This window comes from Chelonia mydas, chromosome 13, assembly GCF_015237465.2.
Source record: "Chelonia mydas isolate rCheMyd1 chromosome 13, rCheMyd1.pri.v2, whole genome shotgun sequence".
Taxonomy (NCBI): Eukaryota; Metazoa; Chordata; order Testudines; family Cheloniidae; genus Chelonia; species Chelonia mydas.
Window position 1 is genome coordinate 861238 of NC_051253.2, and position 17574 is coordinate 878811.

At 60.3% G+C, this 17574-nt stretch overlaps 1 protein-coding gene across 27 annotated transcripts; it reads left to right on the top strand.

Moving 5' to 3' along the window:
• The first annotated feature begins 384 nt into the window (after positions 1–384).
• Positions 385–15205, top strand: ZNF335 (zinc finger protein 335). 27 transcript variants are annotated; one of them, XM_043526651.1, is made up of 29 exons: positions 385–587; positions 2344–2432; positions 3302–3536; positions 4062–4335; positions 4848–4925; positions 5310–5630; positions 6639–6773; positions 6854–7006; positions 7118–7376; positions 7474–7651; positions 7737–7849; positions 8132–8150; positions 8374–8490; positions 8577–8653; positions 8787–8947; positions 9060–9289; positions 9371–9479; positions 9557–9651; positions 9738–10018; positions 10241–10376; positions 10452–10835; positions 10915–11057; positions 11389–11528; positions 12209–12312; positions 12445–12522; positions 12873–12956; positions 13172–13237; positions 13540–13624; positions 14424–15205. In XM_043526651.1, the coding sequence occupies exons 3-29, from the start codon at positions 3333–3335 to the stop codon at positions 14540–14542; spliced, it is 4143 nt and encodes a 1380-aa protein (XP_043382586.1). In that variant the 5' UTR covers positions 385–587; positions 2344–2432; positions 3302–3332; the 3' UTR covers positions 14543–15205. The 27 variants fall into 27 exon arrangements, with proteins under 27 accessions (XP_043382586.1, XP_043382582.1, XP_043382572.1 ...); XM_043526647.1 differs by having other exon boundaries at positions 413–587; positions 10449–10835; XM_043526653.1 differs by having other exon boundaries at positions 452–587; positions 10449–10835; positions 13543–13624.
• The last annotated feature ends 2369 nt before the right edge of the window (positions 15206–17574 follow it).

A 17574-nucleotide genomic window follows, 5' to 3' on the forward strand; every position in this document is an offset into this window, starting at 1 on the left:
AGTCACACAGAGAGAGACACACACAGTCACAGACACAGTCACCGTCACACACAGGGACGAAGCCGGACCGCGGCTGACCGGGCCCCACTGAACACGCGGAGCCGCTGCTCCGGGAACCGAGCGCCCGGCGCTGAGCGGGGCCCCCGGGGCGGCGCAGACACCGGCCGGGCGGCGGGACCGGGACCGGCCTGGAGGCGGCGGCGGCGGCGGCTCCCCGCCCCCCGCTCCCGGCCGCGGCCCGAGGGCGGCTCTACCCGCGACGGAGGCGCCGGCGGCGGCGAACGGAGCCGAGCCCGGTCCGTGGGCGGAGCCGCCGCGGCCACGTGACCCACCTGACCCCAGCGTGACCCCAACGTTCAGGGTCCGGCCAGCACGAGCCCCGCACGTCGTGACGTCCTGTGCGCGCGACTTCATCCATGGGAGCGCTGATGCTTCCGCGGGGAAATATAGTCCCCGGGGAGGCCTTCTCTGGGCGCGGGTGCTCGGAGCTTCTGCACCGGAGGCGGGTCGGTGCCGGGGTCGGGGGGCGCCCCAACCGGAGGGTGCGGCCTGGGGAGATCGCGCCCCTCCTCCCCCGGTGCGGTGAAGTAAGTAGTCCGGCGCGGGGTCCCGACGGGAATATCCCTCCGCGGGGGATGGCGGCCGAAGGGATGCCGGGTCCGGGGGCGCCGCGGCCGCCGCAGCGGGACGCGCCGAGGGACGGGCCCCGGCACGGTGAGGGGGCGGCGCTCAGGCCCCGGGGTCCGGCTTCCCCCCGCCCGGCTGGCGCCGCCGGGCCGCCCGCGCGCGGGGACCCCGCGCCAAGATGGCGCCGGCCCGAGCGGGGGGCGCAGGCAGCGCCAGGGGCAGCCCCGGCCCGGCCGCCCGCAGGGCCCCGCCAGGGAGGCCGGGGAGGGGAGCGAGGGGCCGCGCCGAGCCGGGCCGCCCCGCCCCCACCCCCCCCAGGGAGCGGGGTCCCGGGGGGGCCGCCATGGGGGCCGGGCCCTGCCCTGGGGCGCTGTGGGCGAGGCCGGCCCGGCGGGGGCGGGGGCGAGGCCGGCGGGCCGGGGATGGGGCGGGGGCGGCCCGTGCTCGGGGCTCCGGGCTGCTGCCCCCGCGCCCGGCCCCGCGGCTTGGGCGAGGCCCGGGGCAGACGCCGGGAGCCCGGAGCCTGCCCCCGACACCGACTCGTTCCGTGCCCTGGGCACGTCGCGACCCCGCCTGCGGCTCGTGGAGGCCGGCGCCGGCCCTCCGCCCCGGGCAGCGGGGAAGGGGCAAAGGACGGGCCGAGAAGCGGCTCCTCACGCCGCCCGGAGTTTCCGCCTGCAGCGCCGTGCACTAGCGGAGGGGAAAGTCCATCTGCAGGGCCAAGGCGTAACCCTGCTCCGCAGCCCGGTTAAAGTTTTTTGAAGCAGTGGGGTTTCCGCATCAGTCTCGGGTCACTTGTGTATTCAGCACCCTGCCGTTCAGACCAGTTGTGGGTCTACGTTTCGTCTCGCTCTGCGCGGTACCAGAACAGCGATTAAAGCAGAGAGACCGGGAGTCTGGACTCCTGGGTTTTTTATTCTTGGCTCCGTTGCCTGACATGAGACTGGCCAGACTGGGTCAGAGCAAAGGCCCATCTAGCCCAGTGTCCTGTCTGCCGACACTGGCCAGTGCCAGGTGCCCCAGAGGGAATGAACAGAACAGGTAACCATCGATCGATCCATCCCCTGTGGCCCATTCCTGGCTTCTGGCAAACAGAGGCTCGGGACACCGTCCCTGCCTATCCCAGCTAATAGCCATTGATGGACCTATCCTCCATGAACCTATCTAATTCTTTTTTGAACGCTGTTAGCGTCTTGGCCTTCACAACATCCTCTGGCAAGGAGTTCCACAGGTTGTGCGTTGTGTGAAGAAAAACTTTGTTTGTTTTAAACTTGCTGCCTATGAGGAGTCCCAAGTCACTTCACTTTTCTCTCCTCTGGTGTATTTCTCTGTAAAATAGCAATAATTATGCTTTCCTATTCGATGGTGGTGTGTTATGAGGTTAAATTATTATGAAGGGGGGCAGGAGTGTTTGTGATGCTCTGATGAGGCTCCAAAGATGGGCAAAGTATTCCCATTGCTCGTTTACTGAAATGGTAACCTCCCCCTTAATTCTGTGGTCAGTGTCATGTGACCTGGCTGTAGAAACTGTGATTGGGGATCCCCAAGTAGATTAGTCATTCCTTATTCTGGGGGGGATGCAGCCTCTGTATTTGACAGCCCTGCATTCTCCAGCTGAGCCCTTCTTCCTGCTAATATCGGGTAAAGTGAGTGCAGGCTAGGTTCCCACCCAGCACTCATCTGAAGTTTGGTTTTGCTTTGTCTCCCCTTGGCTAGGATGAAAGTCTGGCATTTCCTGGTTGCCTTCAAGAACAAGAGTAGGAGGCGTGTCAGGCTGTAATCAGTCCTGGGATATCGCTGCACCGGTATGTTTCATGCCTGGAACAAGTTCCAGAGGAGTACGGCGGGGGTGCACAACCTATGTCCCATCAGAGCATCTCATAAGGCTTCATTAGCGTTTTGTCGTCATGTTTACATCATTTTAGTTTACACGTGTGTGTAAATAGACAATATTGTACATAAAAACAACCTATCTAAATACATACAAAACAAGCTGAACTTCAAATATAAATCAATACAGGTGACTTTAAGTCTTATAAAAATATACGGAATTTGTTTGGCCCACTCAAGGTTGTGCTTAGTTTTATGTGGCCCTCCTGTGTAATAAGGTTGGGCACCACGGGAGTACAGCACACAACAAAGAGCATGAGCCGAAATATTGAGCTTCACAGCCTAGCTATGGGACAAGAGGAGGAAGGCAGGGTGGCATGAAGTAGAGTCATTGGCTTGGTCTACACTACGTACTTACTTTGGAATAACTATGAAAAATCCATACCCCTCAGTAATGTAGTTATACCTAACCGCCATGTGGACAGCGCTGTGCTGGCGGGAGAGCGTCTCCCACCAACATAGCTATTGTCCCGCCAGCATAGCTACTGCCTCTCACAGGGTGAACTTATTAAGCTGACGGGAGCGCTCTCTCCTGTCAGCATAAAGCGTCTTCATCAGACACTCAATTTATAGTGTAGACCTGCCCCTAAAGACCAATCATGGTCTGATGTTTCCTTTCCTTCGTGAGAGCACCCCTGCTGTATTATGTTTATATATTTATTTTGTGCCAATTACTGTGATATCTAGGTGCCTGTCATTCTTCTCAGGCGGGTGGAAGGCATGGCAGGATGTTATGTGCCCCAAGTGTACAGCCAGTCTGACTGCAGCACTTCCTCTTGCCTAGGTCACACTTAAGGGACCCAGGCAAATTGGGCATGGAGGCGGAGGAGAACGAAGTGGAGAGCAGCAGCGATGCAGCCCCTCATCTGGCACAGGAAGAACCTTCGGAGAGTGGGCTTGGTGTGGAGACCTCTGAGGCCATGTCCGCAGACAGCAGCGATGCTGCTTCAGTGCCCATCCTCTCAGAAGCAGATGACTCTGGCGTGGGGCAGAGCTCAGACAGCAGCGGGGTGTCTCTGGTATGAAGTGGGTCTGGAAACCCCTTTGGGATGGGAGTGAGGAGGTGTCTGTGACTTTGTAGATGGGTGTAAGTTGTCAGACTCTGAGAATACTGATAGTATCCTTCAGGGAATAGGATCTCTGACCCAGCCTAGGTGGGAGCCAACCCTACACAGCACAGGGCAGAGTGGACCACAGGGCCAGCTCTGTTTGAGGGGTCTTCTACAGTATGGATATACACACCAGGTTTGTATCTGCCAAGCCAAGGGGAAGAGCCCTGCCTACCTAGCTGGATTAGCAGAGGGGAGAGTGCATCTTGTGTCTTTAAGGGTATTTCCTAGCTATTCCCCTGGGCTGAAGGGTCATCAGTAGAAGCCAGAAAAGCTATCACTTGTCACCCTCTTGTGGGGCCCTTTGGGAACTTTCTTCTGGGCAGGTGCCTCCTGCGAGGCAAGATGCTGATGTGGTATGCAGTTACAGGTTCGCTCCTGGGATGGCTCAACAGAGGCCTCTAAACTGAACTCCCCAGCCTGTCTGTTTTCCAGGAGGAAGTGTCGGAGAGCAGCTCCAGCACAGATGCTATTCCTAGGGTCTACCTTCCAGACTCTTCATCTATCGCCCAGTCTACCCTGGTCTCCAGCGTCTCCACAGTGAGCCAGTCCATTATGGTATCGGAATCCCCACAGGTCCTGGTTCACTCCAGCGTCATCACCGATGGGGCCACAATGGTATCGGACTCCACTGCATCCACCTCCTCGGACCTGGGCTGTGCCATAGACAAAATCATTGAGTCCACAATTGGGCCTGACATCATCCAGAGTGAGTGCATCACCGCATCAGTCATTGCCTGCTCCCTTTCCTGGTGCCCCAGGGATCTGGCATAGCTCTCAGTGTAATGTGCCCAGGGCTGGGCAAGGGGGACAGGCAGTGGGGACACGGCAGTTGAGTGGGGAAGGAGCTGCTGCTCTAGTGAAGACTCAAGGAAACCGACTCGGTCAAAATGGAAATCCCATGTCATGGGAGACTGCTCCTGCTTGCTTGCCCTGACCATTAGAAGTGGTGCCTGCTGTTCCTGGCCTTACCACTAGGTGGTGAAAGAAGGGACTTGCAGGGCAGCTCGCCATTGCTGCTCGAATGGGTTTCCATCCTCCGTCCGTCCTGAGTTCAGAGCACTGAGTCCATGGAAGAGCGCCTGTGCAACCCCAAGTTAACTTTCCTCTCTCTCCTTCCTGCTTGCCCACCCTGACTTCCTAGAAGAATGCCTTCTCTTATTAATAATCAACCTCTACAGTCGGTCCCCATCACCCTCCCGCTCTCTGTTCCCTTCCTAGGCTGCATCGCAGTGACGAGCGCTGAGGATAGCGGTGCCCAGACTACCCAGTATCTCATTCTGCAGGGACCTGATGATGGTAAGTGAATGCTTCTGGGTCCTCCACGGACATCTTCTGCTTCTGAGCCCTTTTCCCATTTCCATCCTTCTACAACAAGAACAAAGGCCAGAAATCCCTGTGAGGGAATTGTACAGAAGCACTGGCTGTGGGGAGAGTTCTTGGTTACTCTAGTCCCAGTTTCTCCCAGCAGGGGACACTGTAGGCAGCAGGGTGGGAATGCTGTGGGGCAGAGCTCCTAGTACTCCAGTCCCCTCCCAGCAGGGGACACTGTAGGCAGCAGGGCAGGGGCATTGGCTATGGGGAAGCTCTTGGCTACTTGAGCCACTGCCTAGTAGTGTGAAGTGTGTGTGTGTGTAGCTGTGAGGGTTCAAGTTCCTTGGTGAGCTCTTGTTGGTGCTTTAGGTGCCCCCATGGTGTCCCGGATGGCCACTTCTGCTCTGGCCAACAGTTTGGCAATAGAAGCCATAGCCGATGGACCCACCTCCACGTGCCTAGACCAGCCTGGCCCTTCCGAGCAGTCTGAAATATTGGAGCTGCCCACACAGCTGGATCAGGCCAGAGAGGCAGATGCTGGGGAGGAGCCAGACCAGCCGGACCTGGAGAGCTTGGAGGAGATGATGGAGGTGGTGGTGGTACAACAGTTCAGGTGCAAGATGTGTCAGTACAAGAGCATCTGCAAGAAAACGCTCATCAACCACATGAAGGAGCGCCATTTCCAGCCAGGTAGGAGGGCTGCCGTCTCTGGGCGGCTTGCATACCAGGAGGGGGTGCTGTGCAGGGTCGGAGCGGAGTTTATCAGGTGGGGCACAAGGTAGTTAATGTATCAGGTGTGGGCACTGCTGTCCCCAGGGAGGTGTCTTATAATGGCTCTGTTGTAGCTGGAAAGAATCCAGACTTACACCAGTGTAACTGAGGGCAGAATTTGGTTTTATGTCATTCGTTTACTGAGGACTAAATTTTTCAGCCCTTAATTCTGAATTCTCCTGTTGGGGAGAATTTGGCTCTGAATATATAATTACTAGAAATATGAATGACTAAATATCACTATATACCGCTTACAAAGTGAAAATCTACTTTAAACAACCGTATGAAAATAAAAAATTTTAAGTCTGAAGCTTTGGATTTGGAGTCGCCCAATGAAATGAATAGGCAGCAGGTTTAAAACAAACAAAAGGAAGTACTTCACACAACACACAGTCAACCTGTGGAACTAGTTGTCAGGGGATATTGTGAACTGGGTTCAAAAAACAACTAGATAAGTTCCTGGAGGATAGGTCCATCAATGGCTACTAGCCAAGATGGTCAGGGACACAATCCCATGATCTGGGTGTCCCGAAACCTCCAACTGCCAGAAGCTGGGGCTGGACGACAGGGTGGATCACTCAATAAGTTATCCTGTTCAATTAATTCCCTCTGAAGCATCTGGCCCTGTTTGCTGTCAGAAGACAGGATACTGGGCTAGACGGACCATTGGTCTGACCCAGTGTGGCCGTTCTGATGTTCTTTATAAACCAGGTAGGGATGCTGATGACTCTCGGGGTGGGAGGAAGGAGATTTCTATACCAGGTGGGTGTGCTGCCATCTCAAAGTGTGCGAGTGGGGTGCTTCCATGTCTGCAAAGGGGTAGGTGACTTGTCTACCGGGTGGGGTGCCTGCTGTGTGACACACCCCAGCTTGACTGGTGAGAGCAGCACACTGCCCAAGTGATTCTCTTACTGCTTTCTCTGCCAGTGGCTGCTGCTCTGGCCTTGAAGAAGGGGCGTCCGCGGAAGGGGGGACCCTCCCCAAAGCCTCTGGAGGAGGATGTGCCGGAGGAGGAAGAGGAGGATGATATCATGGATGCTGGAGCCATTGATGACCCTGAAGGTACAGCCCCTTCTCTCTGGCCAGTGCAGCCAGCCGCTGCCAGGGTTTGTGTCTAATGCCTCAGGCCATTCTCCCCACAGAGGACAGTGACTATAACCCAGCCGAGGATGAGCCTCGTGGGCGGCAGCCCAAGTACAGCCGCACTGTCCCCACGTCAAGTGAGGAGAGGCCACGCCGGCGGCCGGGGAGACCCCGCAAGTTCCCTCGCCTAGAGGACATGCCAAAGCCTGAAGGTAGGGGGTTGGAGAGGAGCTGCGGGTCCTGGCTGGCGAGGGTGGAAGCTCGGGCCTGCTCCCCAAAGCGGGGATGAGGCAGACCCTGACGTGCTGGGTTGCTGTTGGCAGGTGGTGAGGAGGAGCCCTTAGTTACGTCCCAGAGCACTCTGAGCAGCGAGCTGCAGAGCTCCGAGGCAGCCAGCTCCTCCGTCCTGGAGAATGGGGCCAGCGACCGCCTCGTGGAGCCCAGCATCAGCCAGTCGGACTCGGAGAACAAGGATCCGTCCTCCAACACAGGCCCTGAGGAGGCTGACACCATGCCCAGGAGGCGAGGTCGGCCCTCCCGCCGCTTCCTGGGCAAGAAATACCGCAAGTACATCGGGCGCAGGTGAGGGGTGCTGGGCTGTGGTCGGGCTGGCTGTGCCCAGGGCTGGCTGGCAGCCTTGCTGCCGTCATGGCACTGAGCACCGGCTCTGCTTTTGCAGGTACTACTACAAGTCCCCCAAGCCTCTGATGAGGCCCTACCTGTGCCGAATCTGTGGCTCACGCTTCCTCACGCACGATGACCTGCGCTTTCACGTTAACTCTCACGAGGCCAATGACCCTCAGCTCTTCAAGTGCCTGCAGTGCAGCTACCGCTCCCGCCGCTGGTCCTCCCTCAAAGTGAGCCTGGCCTGCCCCGCCCCGGCCCCACCCTGCGGGTCGCTGCTGGCTCTGTGCCTCACGGCCTGCTCTTTACCTCTCACAGGAACACATGTTTAACCACGTGGGCAGCAAGCCATACAAGTGTGGGGAGTGTGATTACACAAGTGTGTACAAGAAGGATGTTATCCGCCACTCGACTGTGCACAGCCGGGACCGGTGAGTAGAGTGGGGGCCACGGGACTGATCCCTGTGTCCTGGCCAGGCAGCCCCTTCCCTGTACCCAGCTCCCCTCTGCCCCCATGTGCTGAGCCAAGCAGCCCCTTCCCCGTGATTCCAAATGCAGCCAGAGCTGAGCTGAGTAGGCAGGATCTGCTTCTGTTCCCCTTTCCCTTCCCAGCACCAGGGGCCCCCTTTGGCAGTCACTGGGTGGGAGGGTTGTTTGCGGGGGGTCTCAGACTCAGGGAGAGTCTGACCCAGTTTGTTTTTCTTCTCTCTCAGGAAGAAGAGAGCCGACCCGGTGAGTTCCCAGCTCCCTGATGGCTTGTGTCTTAGCCCCAGTTCTTACTGGGGGCTCCCCTGGCAGGCTTCTTTCTGCTCCTGCTGCCTGGTAGATAGGGATGGTTCTTGGCTGACTGGAGCCCCAAATCTGGCTGGCGAGGGGGCTGAGAGGGGCTGTCAGTGGCTCTCTCAGACACATGGGCTCATCTCTGCGTCCCCTCTCTCTCTCTCTCCCCCCGCAGCCCCCAAAGTTGAACTCATTCCCCTGCCCAGTGTGTAGCCGAGTCTACCCCATGCAGAAGAGACTGACCCAGCACATGAAGACTCACAGCACGGAGAAGCCACACATGTGTGACAAGGTGGGGAGGGCATGGGGGGGAAGGGGTGGGGCAAGATGCGCCCCGGGGCCTGGATGGGCAGTGAGTGTTGCTCTGTTTGGTTGCAGTGTGGGAAGTCCTTCAAGAAGCGCTACACCTTTAAGATGCATCTGCTGACACACATCCAGGCCATTGCTAACCGCAGGTAGGAGCAGGGGGATTCCCGGCCTGTGTCGGGCTAGCCTTGGGGTGGCCAAAGCCTGCTGGGTTGTCACCCCATCCCAAAGAGTGCCCAGGCACCCTGCCCCGAGTAATGGCCCAGTCTCCTTCCCTGGCAGGTTTAAGTGCGAGTTCTGTGACTATGTCTGCGAGGATAAAAAGATCCTGCTGAACCACCAGCTGTCACACATGAACGACAAGCCGTACAAATGCAGCTTCTGCAAGTACTCCACCTTCCGTGAGGACTTCTTGGTGTCGCACATGGCCGTCAAGCACACGGGTGAGAGGAGCCCGCCCACCCCCCTGCCCCTGGGCCTTGAGCCCGCCCCTCCCCTCAGATGCTGTCCCTGCTCCCTGCTGGCTGACGGCTGCGCCCCTCTCTCTGGCTGCAGGGGGAAAGCCGTTTGCCTGCGAGTACTGTCACTTCACCACCAAGCACAAGAAGAACCTGCGCCTGCATGTGCAGTGCCGCCACGCTGACTCCTTTGAGGAGTGGGCCCAGCGGCACCCCGAGGAGCCCCCCTGCCGGCGCCGCCCCTTCTTCACCCTGCAGCAGATCGAGGAGCTGAAGCAGCAGCACAGTCAGGTGCAGGCTCCCACAGAGCCCGCGGCCAGCCCCCCGGTGAGTACCGCGGCCCCTGGCCCTCCCGCCTGCCCCCTTCCCTCAGGCTCGGGCATGCTCTCAGCTGTTCTTCTCATCCAGGTTCCGCCTGGCCCTGTGACCTACCACACCGTGCAGCCCCTCCCAACGGCGGAACCCTCCGTCCCTTCCCAGGACTCCCTGGGGGGAACCACCATCATTTATGAGCAAGGTGAGCTCCCAGGGAAGGGAGAGGGGCCTACCTGGGCAGGCACAGTGCATCTCACCTGCTCTCTCTACCTCTCCCAGATGTGGAGGGATCGGCAGAGCTGGCCACGCAGACAGCCCTGGATCTCCTGCTGAACATGAGCAGCCAGCGGGAGCTGGCCACAGGCTCCCTGCAGGTGAGGTCACAATGCCCACCACAGTTGAGAGGAGAGCCCCAGGCCTGACCCCCGCTCACCACCACCCCTGTCTGTTTTCCATGCAGGTGGCGGTGGTGAAGTCGGATGGCTCTGGAGCGGCGCAGGCCCCCAAAGTCCCATCACAGCAGGAGGAGGGGGCAGATCTGGATCCCACCGGGCAGCAGCAGAAGGTGGTGACGCTCCATGTGGCTGAGCACGGAGAGGCCTTAGTGCAGGAGGCCTATGAAGAGGCGACCCTGGGGAGCGCCGAGCTGCAGCAGATCACCATCCCGTTCGGGAGCACCGCGGAGTACAGCATCATCACGCCCGTCAGCGAGGAGATCCAGGCCCCGCAGACACTCTACAGGTAGGTGCCAAACCGGCTGCCCCTGCCCTGGGTCCCAGAGTCGTCAGATGCTGCTCCAGTCCCGAGTGTTAGTCATGTGGCTATCTAGGGCTGCCTTCCCTGCAGGAGAGTGCCTCTGCTCTCACCCTGCCCCCACTGTCAGGGCAGCCCTGGCTAGCGGGGAATGGGAGAGCCCTGGGGAAGAGGTAGGGACCCCCCTGACCCTGCCCTCTGCCCCTGTAGTGAGGAGGAGAGCCCAGCAGAGACCACCCGTACAGTCGTGGTGAGTGATGCCATGATGGCCGAAGCGCTGACAGAGCACAGCAGTCACTACATCCTGTCAGCCAGTTTCCCAGGGAGCCAGCTCCATCACGTCGAGGTAAGAGGGGCCCGGACTCCTGTGTCCTGGGGGGGTGTAAGGCAGCGTAACTCTCAAGGTCTTCTCTCCCAGCAGCTCAGTGGGGACCCTGCCCTCTCACCAGGGGAAGGCCAGGAGGCCCAGGCCTCTGGCAGCAAGTGGCCCATGCTGCAGTGCCTGGCCAGGCAGCTCCGAAAGAACTCTGCCTTCTCCCCAGCACCGGAGGGGCAGGAGATCCCGTCTGCAAAGGTCAAATGGCCCGCGCTGCAGGGTGTGGCCAAGAAGCTGTCGTGCAAGATTTCCACAACCAAGAAGCTGTCGTGCAAGATTTCCACAACCAAGAAATTCTCGTGCAAGATTTGCACAGCCATGTTCACAGGGAGAGCAGAGATGGAGAGTCACAAGAGGGCACACGTAGGGCCCAACACCTTTAAGTGTCCTGACTGCCCGTTCACAGCAGCTGTGTGGCTGGAGGTCCGGGTAGGTTGGCTGGGCACCCAGGGGCTGGGTGGGTGTCTGGTGTTGGCAGCCGGCTGATCTCACTCTCTCCTGCCTCCAGAGTCACATGGCACAGCACGCCAGCCTTCGACCCCACAAGTGCTCCCACTGCAGCTTTGCCTCCAAGAACAAGAAGGACCTGCGCAGACACATGCTGACGCACACCAATGAGAAGCCCTTCGCCTGCCAGATCTGTGGGCAGAGGTGGGTGAAACCAGCCAGGGCCCTGCAGCACCTCCAGGAGGGCTCTGCAGCAGCGCATGGTGATAGCGAGCCACCTGTCCCTGGACATGCCCCTCCCACTGGGACTCTGCTCTCTGAATGGGCCTCCTGTTCTCTGCGCAGTAGCAGCCAGCCTGGCCCCTGCTCCTTTCCAGCTCCCAGATCTTCTTGGCAATGTAGAGCTGGAAATGAGGAGCCAGGCCTTGGAATACACCTCTGCTGGCTCCTGCCCTGTGCCTTCCGGGGAAGAGACGGTGTGAGAGGCCCTGCTGCCCTCAGCAAGCTCCAGCCCCCACTCTCGCTGTCCTTGTAGGTTTAACCGGAACGGGCATCTCAAATTCCACATGCAGCGTCTGCACTGCTCCGAGGGGAAGCGGCTGGGGCAGCCAGCAGCCGCCACCCAGCAGACCATCATACTGAACAGCGACGAGGAAGCATTGGCCACGCTGCAGAGTAAGATACCCACCTTCCTTGATGGTGCAGGGGTCTGTGCTGAGGACTGCCTGTTCTCAGACCATCTTGGGCTGAGCACTTGATGCAGCTTGTAAGCTAAGCAGGATTGGCCCTGATCAGGTCTTGGATGGGAGATCCCTTGTGAAGTTGCAGGATGCTCCAGGGAGCAGGCGAGGGCCCTCTCCCCTTGCAGCCAGTGCTGACCCGTGTCCCAGCATGGTTCTAGGGGACAGGGGGCTGCAGAGCAGTGTGAGTGACTCTGGGGGGGGCGCTCTCCGTTTGCAGCCAACGCTGACCCCAGTGCAGTGCTAATGGGTGAGGAGGACAGCTTTCTCCGGGTCAGTGCTGGGGGGTGAGCACCCTGCTACTACTGCAAAGCCCCTCTTGTGGTTGGGATGTGAATGGAGGTCTCTGCTGCCTTTATTGTAGGTGTCAAGGTCTTAGCCCCAGTATCCTCGTTACCTTCCAGTTTGGCCGGTTCCATTTGACCTCTTTCGCTCTAGCTCCCGAGCAAGTGGGGTTAATGGCTTGTTCCCAGCTTGCCTGCTGGTGTGTGTGTTGGCTCTGGCTGATCCTGGGCTTGGGAGTAAGGGAGGGGGTGGTGGTGGGGTTGTGGGACAGGAGGATTGAGCGGGGCAGCGGATAGCGGTGGCTGAGGATCGTTTTCTCTCCCTTCCCAGCGGCTTTGCAGTCTGGCCAGGCAGTGCTGGCTCCTGAACGGCTGCAGCAGGCTCTGGGGCAGGAGCACATCATCGTAGCACAGGAGCAGAGCATCACGAGCCCGGTGAGTCAGCCAGATGCCTGTGCTAGCCACACAACCCCGCACCCCCACCCCCAAGCAGTGGCCTGTGTCCACTGTTCAGAGGGTCTGGGTTCGGCTACCGCAGTCACAGGCTGCAGCTTCTCTGTCTTGCAGGAGGAGGCCACGTACATCCAGGAGATCACAACGGCTGACGGGCAGACGGTGCAGCACTTGGTGACCGCCGATAACCAGGTATGGGGGGAGCTGCTGTCCGTAGGGCTCTGGCACCTGTAGGTGGGGTGCTGCGGAGAGCAAGCAAAAGTCCTGCAGGGGCTGATGGGAGTCTCCTGCAGGAGCCCCAGAGGAGGGCCTGTGGGGACTTGACTGGAGTGAAAGGAACCAATGGGAAACTCCAGCTGAATCTCAGCAGGGAGGTGACCCAGGCTGAGGCAAGTTCCCCAGCGAAGTGGGGAGCCCCAGTGCTTGGGCATCTCAATGCCAGGCTGGAGAGATGCTGGAAAGGTGCCGCAGGGCCACGTCCCGCACAACCTGCGCCAGTGCTGTGGGCCGAGGTGGGTGCTGAGTCTCTGTTTCCCCTGTAGGTCCAGTACATCATTGCCCAGGACGGCGTGCAGCACCTGCTCCCCCACGAGTACGTTGTTGTCCCAGAGGGACATCACATCCAGGTGAGGGCCCTGCTGTCCTGGCCCTGGCTAGCGGCCAGATCGTTTCCTAGGTCATGGAGCCCAGGATGGAGCCATGGGCTGGGGCAGGAGGGGGTCCATGTTCCCTTGAAATGCAGGCCGGTCTCCTCCATGTGGATGAAGTGATCCAGCCTTGGAGGGAGGGTCTGAGGAGCGCCCTCCCCTCCCCAGCTCTCAGTCCAGCTCTTGTCTTTCAGGTACAAGATGGCCAGATCACCCACATCCAATATGAACAAGGCAGCCAGTTCCTCCAGGAGCCCCAGGTAATGGGAGCAGCCGCTGGCTGAGACTGCACCCTGGAGTTCCCAGACTTGTGGGAGAGGCCCTGGTGGGGAGGGGGAGCATCATGTGGCTGGGGAGGGGGTCCCAGGGTGGGGCATTAATAACTCAGCGAGAAGGTGAATCACCAGTTAAACAGCCTCTGCTTTAGCTAGCTCTGTGAGGGGCCTGTGCGTCCCCCGAGCGCTCTGCTGCAGACAGAGGTAAGCAGGGCAGGGTGAGCCCTCCCCCCCCAGTCAGGCTTCCTGCCTGCCCAGTCTGATCCGTCTCCCTCTCTGTTCCCCAGCAGATCCAGTACATGCCAGTTTCCCCAGAGCAGCAGCTGGTTACCCAGGCTCAGCTGGAAGCTGTGGCACACTCAGCAGTGACAGGTACAGAGTCAGGGCTCTCTGAGCTGAGCCCAGGCCGTGGGCTCTGGCGTGCTGGGTCCTGGGAAAGGCTTTGCCTCCTGCCCACTGTCTGTCTGCGAGCCCTGGTGCCCGGAATCCCTGGCAGCGGATTCATGGGGCATCCCAGCCCCAGGTGGTGTAACATAGTTGTTCCATCTCCTGGCTGCTTTCACGCAAGCTAGTGGTCTTAGTCACATGCTGCCTTCAAAAACCGCCCACCACTGTTGCTAGCAGGCTTGACAGGGCGGCTGTGGATTGGGCGGGCTGTGGTTACCCAGCTGCCCTCCTGGCAGGGCACAGGGAATGTGGGCGAAGCGTGCTCTTCTGCTGCATGTGCCCCCTAACTTAGGAGAACAAGCCAGGCTTGCTGCTGCTTTAGGGGCTGTACGTGGGAAGTGCTGATTCCCCGGGCTCAGTGCTGTGGGTGCCCCAGGCTGCCTCCTGGGCTGGAGCCATGCAGCTGTGCTGACACCCAGGCAGAGCCCCGCGTCCTGCTGCTATCCCCTCTTCGCTGGATGGAAACGCCTCGGGCGGACCCGGCTTGGCAGGTGGTGGTTACAGCACGTCTCCTGGAGCCACAGAGCATGGAGTCCCCTAGAGCCCATTGTAAAAATGCTTTCTACGCCCCTCCCCCGTGCAGGCTTTGGCCACCCTGCCTGTCCTGTGCGCCTGGCAGAGCCATGGAGAGCAAGTGGGTAAGGGGCCCCCAGCAAGGGCCCCCTTCCCTGCCTCCTGGACTGGGGCAATGGAAGGGTTGATGCCGCTCTCCCTCTCTCTGCAGCAGTGGCCGATGCTGCCATGGCCCAAGCCCAGGGCATGTTCACCACAGAGGCAACGGCTGAGCAGATCCAGCAGCTGCAGCAGGGGATCCATTACGATGTCATCACGCTGACGGATTAAGGGCTGGGCACTTGCTGGGGACAGGCAGATGCTCTGGGCCAGCCATCCACTAGCCAGGCCGAAAGGGGCTATAGGGTACAAGTCTGAGCACCCTCTGGCTGGGGTTGGCTATTGACTTGCCGTATGCAGCAGGAGGGCTGGGTCCTGCCTATCCGCCCCTCTGCACAGGGTGCTGCATCCTAAGCAAGGGCTGCTCCCCTGGCATTCATGTGGCTAAGGGGCTGGGTGGGTGGTGGCGTGGCCCTGGCCACTGGGCCTTTTGCACCTGACAGTCCCGGATCCTTTTTCCTGCATTGTGTCCTCGAGCTGCCGCCTGCCTGCCCTACGAGGTCCCAGCGTGAGACGGTGCTGAGCACAGCCATGTCGTGAAAAGGCCATTCAATTGCAGCAGCTGTGTAGGGTGCATGGGCCTGGCACGGAGAGGGCTTCCCACCTCGGCTTTCCTGGCCTGCAGGCAGGCAGCGCCCGGGCTCTGCACAGGGAGAGCAGCATGACCTGGAGAGAGGGAACCACAAAGGAAGAGGCAATAGTTGAGATGTTCTATTTTTCTTCCAAACAGAGACGGACTCTGCTGGAGAGAGCTGGTTTGTAGGGGGGAGGGGGATAAATGCAAACCATCTGAAGCTTTGAATCTGCTTATGAATAAAAAGGCGTCGGACTCTGCCTGGCCCGTGTGGAGTGGGGCTCAGGGCTGCAGGGGCCCTTCGCAGACATGCAGCTCCCCTGGTCCGGCACTGCCTCCCTCCTTGCAACCTGGGCATGTGTCGGGCGGGGGGGGGGGGTGCTTGTGAGGTGCTCCCCCTGCAGCCGCCACCTCACACAATCTGCCTGGCAAGGAAGGGCCCCTTGGCTCTGTGTTGGAATTCCTGAGGTGAGCCCCCCACTGGCTTGAGCTGCTTGGGGACCGGCCTGGGGTGCAGGGGGCTGGAGCCTGCCACCGTGGGTAAGAGCTCATGCTATCAGCTGCTGCCCCCCGCAGTGACCTTGACTAAGCACTGAACTGGGCGCCTCTACACGGATGCTGATGTAGTGTAGCGAAGAAATTAATGGAGTGGTAAACAGCCTAAATCCCATGTAACTCCGTCCCAAGCTACACATGCTGCCCCTCCCTGAGCGGATTGTGAGGAAGTATTTACATGTGATTATAACAGCTAATCTCAGAGTTTTAGTTCTCTCGTTTGCATTAAATTGATTATCCATGGGGGGGGCTAGAACCACCCACCTTCAGGGTGAGCCCTACCATGGCCTCCAGCCCTGGATGCTGCTGCCGGGCCGGGGCTTGACTGCTGCCCCCTTCTCCCAGGATTTGCAAAGGTGCTGCAGTGTAAGAGCTGGGGCGAGCGAGGGTACGTATCTTCCACCCCAGGCTAGGTGCTGGTTCAACACGAGCCCCCAGGCTTCCAAAGCCAGGGCGTTGGGGGGACAGCAGGGGCCCTGTTTTCCTCCGGCTGCCGCAGGGGTGACTTGGATTCCTGCTGAGCAGTGTGTGGGCTTGCAGAAGCCCCAGTTGCTCCTCCCTAGCCTGGCCAAGCCTCGTGAGGCGCTGCAATGGGGCATGGAGAGCTGAGCCAGGCCGCGCGTTTGGGTTTGAAGATTTGTGTGGCAGCTGCCCCCCTCAGCCCTGCTGGCCTGGGGATGACCGCATGGCTGTGCCAGCGCCTCCTCGTCTCTCACCCATGCCACACCAGCTAGTGCTCTGCCCTGGGGCCTGGACTAGCCACTTCCTCACTGCCCACCTCAGCTGTGCTGTCTGCACAGTGGGCCTAAGGCCATGCTGGGCTTAGAGGGGCTGGGCTCGTTCTAGGGGGCCAGGCTGTGACGCTCTGGGGTACTCGACAGGAGCACTGCTGGTGCACACAGGATAGACCCCAGGCTGCAAGAGCCCTTGGATGCACACACCCCTTTCTGCTCCGGCCAGGAGCACCCTCCTCCCACCCCTCCACCCCCTTCTGGCTTTAGGTAGCAGAGAAAACCGCACTCTCCCGGCCAGGATCCTGCTCCTTGTATCAAGCCGAGGAGGAGGTGCAGCACCCTCCTCCCCCCGCAAGGAGCCCACTCAGCTGCCCCTGCCCGTCCCCTGGGGCTGGGTAAGAAGTGTTTGCTGAGCAGGAGGCTTTGTTCCAGCATGTACCAGGCTGTGAGCGCTCACCCCCGTGCCCTCATGCCAGTCCAGCAGGGCCTGGCCTGACCTTCCAGGAGCAAGCGGCCTCCAGCGGGGGCCTCGGCCAGGCTTCCCCTCACCGTGCTGGCCGGCAGAGTTTTCCCTTGGCCTTGGCAGGGGCTGGTGCCTAAGGCCCTGACGTACTGCCTGGACTGTCCCCTCCTGCCATGGATGGACCTGCCCTGTGCCTGGCTCCTGCAGATAGCACCTCCCAGGCTGCCCCCTCCCCTAGGCTGCGGACTTCCCCCCCCCACACACACAGGCTGCCGCCCCTCCCCTAGGCTGCAGATCTCCCCCCCACACACACACGCAGGCTACCGCCCCTCCCCTAGGCTGCAGCCCTCCCCCCCCCCCAAACACAGGGTGACCCCCACCCCTAGGCTGCGGACCTCCACCCCACACACAAACACAGGCTGCTTGCAGCAGCCCCTGCTTCACGCCGCCCCCCACAGGCCGTGCCCCACCCATCCCCTAGGCTGCAACCACCTCCACACACACAGGCCTCCCCCCCTTTCAGGCCGTGCCCCACCCATCCCCTAGACTGCAGCCCCTCCCCCACAGGCTGACCCCCTCTCTTAGGCTGCAGGGCCCCCCCCCACAGGCAGACCCACATCCCCTAGCCTGCAGGGCCCCCCACACACACGGTCTGCTTGCTGCAGTCCCCACTTCAGGCCGCCCCCCATCCCCTAGACTGCAGCCCCTCCCCCACAGGCTGCCCCCCTCTCGTAGGCTGCAACCCCCCCCCCACAGGCAGCCCCACATCCCCTAGCCTGCAGGCCCGTCCCCCTCCCGTCAGCCCCCCCCCCCTCCACACACACACACACACAGGCCGTGCTCCACCCATCCCCTAGGCTGCAGCCCCCAGGCCGCC

Bases quoted from the DNA above. Each gene is read 5' to 3' on its own strand.
- ZNF335 (XM_043526637.1), top strand. From the start codon at position 3,333: ATGGAGGCGGAGGAGAACGAAGTGGAGAGCAGCAGCGATGCAGCCCCT. The intron at 7,377-7,473 runs GTGAGGGGTGCT...CTGCTTTTGCAG, and splicing joins CGCAAGTACATCGGGCGCAG to GTACTACTACAAGTCCCCCA. The intron at 10,377-10,448 runs GTAAGAGGGGCC...CTTCTCTCCCAG, and splicing joins GCCAGCTCCATCACGTCGAG to CAGCTCAGTGGGGACCCTGC.